General features: G+C 48.7%; 1 protein-coding gene across 1 annotated transcript; it reads left to right on the top strand.

Annotated features, from left to right (window-relative positions):
- The first annotated feature begins 5,228 nt into the window (after window positions 1-5,228).
- Window positions 5,229-5,693, top strand: LOC106809850 (transmembrane protein 74B-like). The gene has a single exon (XM_014813080.1). It carries the CDS (start codon window positions 5,229-5,231, stop codon window positions 5,691-5,693), a length of 465 nt encoding a protein of 154 aa, XP_014668566.1.
- The last annotated feature ends 1,357 nt before the right edge of the window (window positions 5,694-7,050 follow it).

The following is a 7,050-nucleotide window of genomic DNA, read 5'->3' as shown; positions in this document are numbered from 1 at the left end:
TGCTGCTACTGCTGCTGCTGCCTGTACTCTGCCTCTACTACTGCCTGCTGCTGCTGCTACTTACTACTACTGCCTGCTTGACTCTGCTACTGCTGTGCTTGCTTGCTGCCGTTGGCTGCTGCTGCTGCTGCTACTGCCTGTAAATGCCTGCTGCGAACTGTGCTAATGCTGCTGCTACTGCTGCTATGCTGCTGCTGCTGCTGCGCTACTGCTGCTGCTTGCTGTGCTGCTGCTGCTGCTGCCTTGTTACTGTGCTAATGCTGCTGTACTGGCCTGCTACTGCTGCCTAATGCTTGCTGCTGCTGTGCTTGCTGCTGCTGCTGTGCTGCTACTGCTGCTGCTGTTTGTTGTTGCTGCTGCTGCTAATGCTGCTGCTACTGCTGCTGACTGCTGCTGTTGTTGCTGCTAATGCTGCCTGCTGCTGGCTGCTGCTGTGCTAATTTTGCTGCTTGCTACTGCTGCTAATACTACTACGTTGCTGCTTTACTGGCTGCTACTGCTGCTGCTGCTGCCGTTGCTGCTGCTGCCGTGCTACTGCTGCTAATGCCTGCTGCTACTGCTGGCTAATGCTGTGCTGCTTTGTGGACGCTGATCAACGAGAGAGGAGAGACAGAGAAGCTCAGGCTGTCTCGGTTAGTTGCTGAGCAGCCGATAGATTCTAGCTGTCATTTAATCTATGCAGCAGGGCACCGAGGCTCGCGACATCAACAAGTGGCGTGGTGCGTGCGTGCGCGCGTTACTGTGCGTAGCGGCGGTGCGTTGCGTCGCTGCGTGCGTCGACCCCGTGCTTAACAGCTCTATTTTGGAATCTTCTTTAGGACATCGTATTATCGAAAAGGTGACGCATGTGGACAGGAGATCACTGAAGCTGTAATCCGCTAATAGCTTTTTTCGTGCCTGTTCGCGTCTTTCGAATGTTGGCGACAGTAAACGACAGACGAGCACTTCATATTTTATATCTTTATGATATACGTCACACGAACTCAACACACTGACGTTTTGCGATTGATCCGGACTGACCAGAACCGCTCTCCGCGAGGCCACTGCTCCCACAGGTGCCGTATACAGATCCGTTACAACTAGGCTCGCGAGTTGGCGCAGGCTAGGAATCTGGCTGGAGAAACTTGCGGCGCGGCTCAGCTCGCTTGCTCGTAACACTCCCGGGGGCCAGGCTGTCGGTATATACGCACACACACGCACGCGCACACACGCACGCACGCACGCTCGCACGCACGCACTCCAGCACAACACACACACACACACACACACACCACGACCGACAACCACACACACACACACACACACACACACACCACACACACCACCGCAACAGCCCACACCCACACCCACACATGCACACCCACGTGAAAGACCAGACATATATACATAATACGTTTCTATAATATACGACGTTCTAGTATCACTATAGTTTCCACCGGCTTTTGCGATTCATTTCCTCACCAGATATTTCGTAAAAGCGATATGCACTATATTTGCTGCTGGCCCCGATGGATCGCTAATCGTAATACACGCATTTCTAGCTCACGTAAAATTCACTTCTATTGACGTTTCACTGCGGATATTAACTCTAAGAGCAGTTCGTAATTTAATCAGACCACCCTACAAAACAACCGAACAATTTCGTTACACAGTCGGGTGGATTATTGTCTGGCGTTGCAATGCGGCCAATCATTAAATATTTTTCCCTAAGAAACGTCACGGGCATCCTGACACGTCACGTTCATTTACCTTTGAGACGTCTTCGACCCCTCCTGAGATGAAAGTGCCTCCGGTATTTAGATGAGGACATTTCGCCGATTTACTTTGTCATGCTATGGGTCAACTACCGGCCAGGAATGCATGTTATTGCATAGCATAAGGAAACCGATCATTTCAGCTGTCTCACGCTAGCGAATGTCGTGTGTGGTGTGTGCTGCTGTGTGTGTGTGTGGCGCGTGTGTGTTGCGCGCGCCATGTGTGTGTGGTGTGTGCGTGCGTGCGGTGCGTGCATGCGTGCGCTTGCGTGTGTACGGCGTCGAATTACGTATGTGGTGTGTACGTAAAGGGACAGTGGCCTCCGTATTTACGATAGAGGACTTTCGCCGCATTGATCATGCGAACTACGGCCAGGAATGCATGTCATTGCATAGCATATAGAAACCGATCGTTTCAGCTGCTCTCACGCTTGCAAATGTGTGTGTGTGTGTGTGTGTGGTGTTGTTGTGTGTCGTGTGTGATGGTGCAGTGTGTGTGTGGCGTCGTGTGTAGTGTGTGTGTGTTTGTGGTGTGTGTGTGTGTGTATGTGGGTGTGATGTGTGTGTGTGATGTATGTGTTGTGCTGTGTGTGTTGTGTGTATGTGTGTGTGATTGTGTGTGTGTGTGTGTGTGTGGTGCGGTGTCTGTGCGTGCGTGCGTGCGTGCATGCGTGCGTGCGTGTGTTACGGGCCGTCCAATGGCGCGTGTTGTGTTGTCCTCACAGCGAACCATCGTGTACGTGCGTGATCATGCTCGTGTGCATCCTCTGGTCGATGAATAGCTTTCCTGAGAGACTGTTAATCTGTCGATGAGTGCTTAGGATGAATGAGCAACGGCGACGCAGATTCAGCAGCCGCGCAGCAGCAGCAGCGGTGGATAGCAGCATTCAGCAGCCGCCCAGGCAGCAGCAAGCGGTGATAGCAGCGCATCAGCAGCCGCAGCAGCAGCAGAGCCGGTAGATAGCAGCATCAGCAACCGCAGCAGCAGCAGCAGCAACAGCAGCAACAGCAGCAACAGCCGCAACCGCAGCAACAACAACAACCGCAGCAGCAGCGCGCGCGGCGACAGCAGCAGCAGCAGCAACCGCGGCGACAGAAGCAGCAACAGCAACCGCAGCAACAGCAGCAACAGCAGCAGCAGCAACAGCGGTGACTACGGCTGCTGCGGCGGCGGCAGCAGCAGCAGCAGCACCAGCAGCAACTGATAGTTGTTCAGGGCTTGAGTCAATGACTCTCGTCGTTCCCCGCGCACGGTTCCAGTGTCCGTCGCCACCTATTCTCTTACTGTTTACTGCTGTTTACTGTTGCTAATCACGCTATACTCAGCCGATGCTATTTCATGCACATACAGGCATTGTCTGTCGCATTATCAGTGGTATTATTGTAGGCAGGTCCCCACTAATGTGTTAATGTCCATCCCACGCGTAGCCCACATTGGTAAGTGCTGCCTATTAATTGCACCCTTGATTCGGGCAGGTCATCGCTAATGTGTTAATGTATACATACTACACGCCTATCGAGGTTTTATCAGAACTAATTAACGCGGTTGATAAATTGTGATGCGTTTACTGACACCCGTCTTAGAACCAACACATCGCAAACAAACATATACTCGTAAATGCTAAGTGATGTAAAACTGTTTAATAAATAATTGATTAATAAATCGAGCCATAGTTGCGGTGTTCATACGCAACGTAAGTTGATGTAAGAGCATTTAATAAATAAATAATTAATTAATCAGATATAAGGTGTCGGATTACGCGGTTGCGCGAGCCATAGCCGCAGTGTCAACATCGAACCTTCCTGTAGATCTAACGGCTGGCGACAGATTAATGATTTTATTTCGTTACGTCTCATTTCATCTAAAGCTTTCGTTTCCCGCTGTGTCGAATGTAATATACACCACGGGCGCTCTCTAACGCGCACGACGCACGCTATAACACTAGGTACAGCCACGAAGTGTATTGCATTTTTGTGTTATAGTGAACGGCAATTTTGTTATTTATTTACGATTTTATCCGTTTCTTCGTAGCCGATTTAAATCGGTAGATTAGCGCGCATGACGAGTGCCCCTCGTAAAAATAAATTTGATTTTACATTAGCATAATTTTTCAAATCTTTATAATTACACCAGCCATCACGATTAATTGTTATTTAATGAGCGCTACGGTACTAATTATAACACAATTACGTCACCAGTCACGTGGGTTGTTGGCCAACGTGAAAGGCACGACAATGTAACAATTAACGAAAACAATAATAGGCACAGTGACAATAATGATGCGGATGATGGAGAAGAAGGAGAAGAAGAAGAAGAAGAAGAATATATTGATGTTGATAGTAATAACAATAATAACTAGAGCACTCGGAGAGCGCAGACCTCCGCCAAGGCAGCTCAATTCTCTCACTGTGAAATTTTTTATTAATTAATCAATTAAATAATTAATTGGATCCGGATCACCACCAAAATGTAATCAATTCTAAGTTACCTCATTTCTGACCTATCTTAAAAATTTAATTAATTAATTGGATCCGGATCGCCACAAAAATCTAATCAATTCCAAGTTAGCCCATTTCTGACCTATCCTGAAAATTTTATGACAATCCGTCCATAACTTTTTTGTGTGTGTGTGTGTGTGTGTGTGTGTGTGTGTGTGTGCGTGTGTGCGTGTGTGCATGTGTTTAAAACGCGTACACATCTGGCTCTAGAGAATCTCTATTCATCTACTCCTGATAAAAAGGATAATATTGCATGCTTTTACGGTATTCTCTCTTATTTTTATATACTTGCTTTTTTTAACCCTATATAATTATTATCTGATAATATTACATGTGTGTTATTTTTATATACTTGCTTTTTTTAACCCTACGCCGCCTTGCTGTGTCGGCGATTTCCACAACAGCAACTGGATTATATCAATATTTTAATGTTTGTTACAGACAGAGAGGAACCAGCAAGGTAGCGCATCTATGACGTAGGCCATCACCTACTTACGTCATCACCCGAAAACGTCGTAACCTCCAATGTGTCAGGCAAAAAACAGAACATAATATGTGGCGCTAAAAAAGCAAGCAGCATTCGGTACGACTCTCTGCATTCACCGATTGTAAGATCGACCTCGACGCACATAACACTAGCGCCATAATAATACATACAGCGCTCGCAACGCTGAGAAAAATTATACAATTTTTGCGACTTCCGTCAATTGGTCGACTAATGTTGCCAATGATGACAATTGTTGCCGTGAAGCGGAGCTAGTTAATGCGCAGATAGGCGAACAGTAGCATCAGTCGAACGATGACACGCAGCGCCACCACCGGCGCGATGTATAACTAGCGGTTGCTTCACCGCCCCCTACAAAAAGCTCGTACGGCTCGTATCGCTAGACGCTTTTCGCTCGACTTTCCGAGCCTCGCCGCCCCACCATGCACCTATCCGACGAGGGCACGCCCTGCACGAAATCGGGCCGAAAGATGGCGCCAGCGCACAAGTACGGCGCCTACTGGGCGATCACCTACCCGAAGCGACACCCGATGGAATTCGTCGCCATCTTCTCGACGGGGTTTTTCCTTTCCGGCATACTGCTGCTGTCGGCAGGCTACGTCGTCCCGCGACACGACTACGACGACGCCGACGAGCCGACCGCCGCCATGACGGAGGCCGAGCAGCGCCAGATGGCGCACCGGGCGTTCCGACTCGACGTCTGCATCATCGTCGGCCTGACGCTCGTCTGCACGTCGGCCGTCACGCTCGTCGTCGTGCTCATCGCCGTCACGTGCCACATGGGTCGCAAGGACTACAACGAGTTGCGCTGTCGGCAGCGGCTGGTCGGCAACGACGTGCCGACGTCGACGACGCTGCATGCCGTACAGCCGGCGGCGCGAGATCTCTACTACTACGACAACTCGGTGGATAACATGGTCTATACGGAGCAGTGACGCGATGCCCAGTGACTAGCGAGACAAACTCTCTATAGCAACTTCTCTAATCGCATTACCTAGTAGTTTCTCTATACTACTACTACCAGGAGTAAGATAATATAGGTAAGGTATAATAAGGTAATCCTATATTATCTTACTCCTGCTACTATACTACTACTACTACCAGGAGTGTCATAATATAGACTATATAATGACACTTAGTATATTATGACACTCCTGTTACTACTACTAGTAGTACTCTATATACAGCAGTCGGGTGAGTTGCAGTGAGCTATACAAAGCAGTGACGCGAAGAATTATTGTCTGTCGTTAGTTTGTACCAAGGTTGTATTAACTACTAAGGTCGGCTTGGGTAGTTCCTCTAACCGGATAACTAAACAGTTTTCTCAACCGAATGACTGAATAGTTTCTCTAACTGAATAGTTTATCTAACCGAATAACCGAGTATTTCCTCTAAAAAAATAACTGAATAGCTTCTTTAACCGAATAACTGAGTGTTTCCTCTAACAAAATAACTAAATAGTTTCTGTAACCAAATGACTGAATAGTTCCTCTAACCGAATGGCTGAATATTTCTTCTAACCGAATGCCTGAGTTCTTTCTCTAAGCAAATAAACTGACTAGTTCTCCATTAATAAGACAACCCGCGTGTGATCAACACGCAACTGTAACGCAAAGCCCTACCTGTCAACTAGTCGTATACCTAATTGTAATAAGTACTAAGCTTGGTGACTATAATTATAATTAACGGCAGAGCAGAGCAGAGCCAATTTGTCCTCTAACCGAATAAACCGAATAAGTTTCTCTAGCCGGGAGAGCTGCTGCTGCTGCTGCTGCTGCTACTACTAATACTGCTGCTACTGCTGCTACTGCTGCTACTGCTGCTGCTACTGCTGCTGCTGCTACTGCTGCTACTACTACTGCTACTGCTGCTGCTGCTGCCGTTGCTGCTGCTACTACTGCTGCTGCTGCTGCCGTTGCTTCTGCTGCTACTGCTGCTGCTGCGGCTGTTGCTACTGCTGCTGCTACTGCTGCTACTGCTGCTGCTGCTACTGCTACTACTACTGCTACTGCTGCTGCTGCTGCCGTTGCTGCTGCTACTACTGCTGCTGCTGCTGCCGTCGCTTCTGCTGCTACTGCTGCTGCTGCTGCGGCTGTTGCTACTGCTGCTGCTACTGCTGCTACTGCTGCTGCTACTGCTGCTGCTGCTACTGCTGCTACTACTACTGCTACTGCTGCTGCTGCTGCCGTTGCTGCTGCTACTACTGCTGCTGCTGCTGCGGCTGTTGCTACTGCTGCTGCTACTGCTGCTACTGCTGCTGCTACTGCTGCTGCTGCTACTGCTGCTACTACT

This window comes from Priapulus caudatus, unplaced genomic scaffold, assembly GCF_000485595.1.
Source record: "Priapulus caudatus unplaced genomic scaffold, Priapulus_caudatus-5.0.1 Scaffold391, whole genome shotgun sequence".
NCBI classification, from domain to species: Eukaryota; Metazoa; Priapulida; class Priapulimorpha; order Priapulimorphida; family Priapulidae; genus Priapulus; species Priapulus caudatus.
The sequence above is the reverse complement of the archived record's forward strand: the minus strand, read 5'-3'. Positions and strand labels throughout refer to the sequence as shown.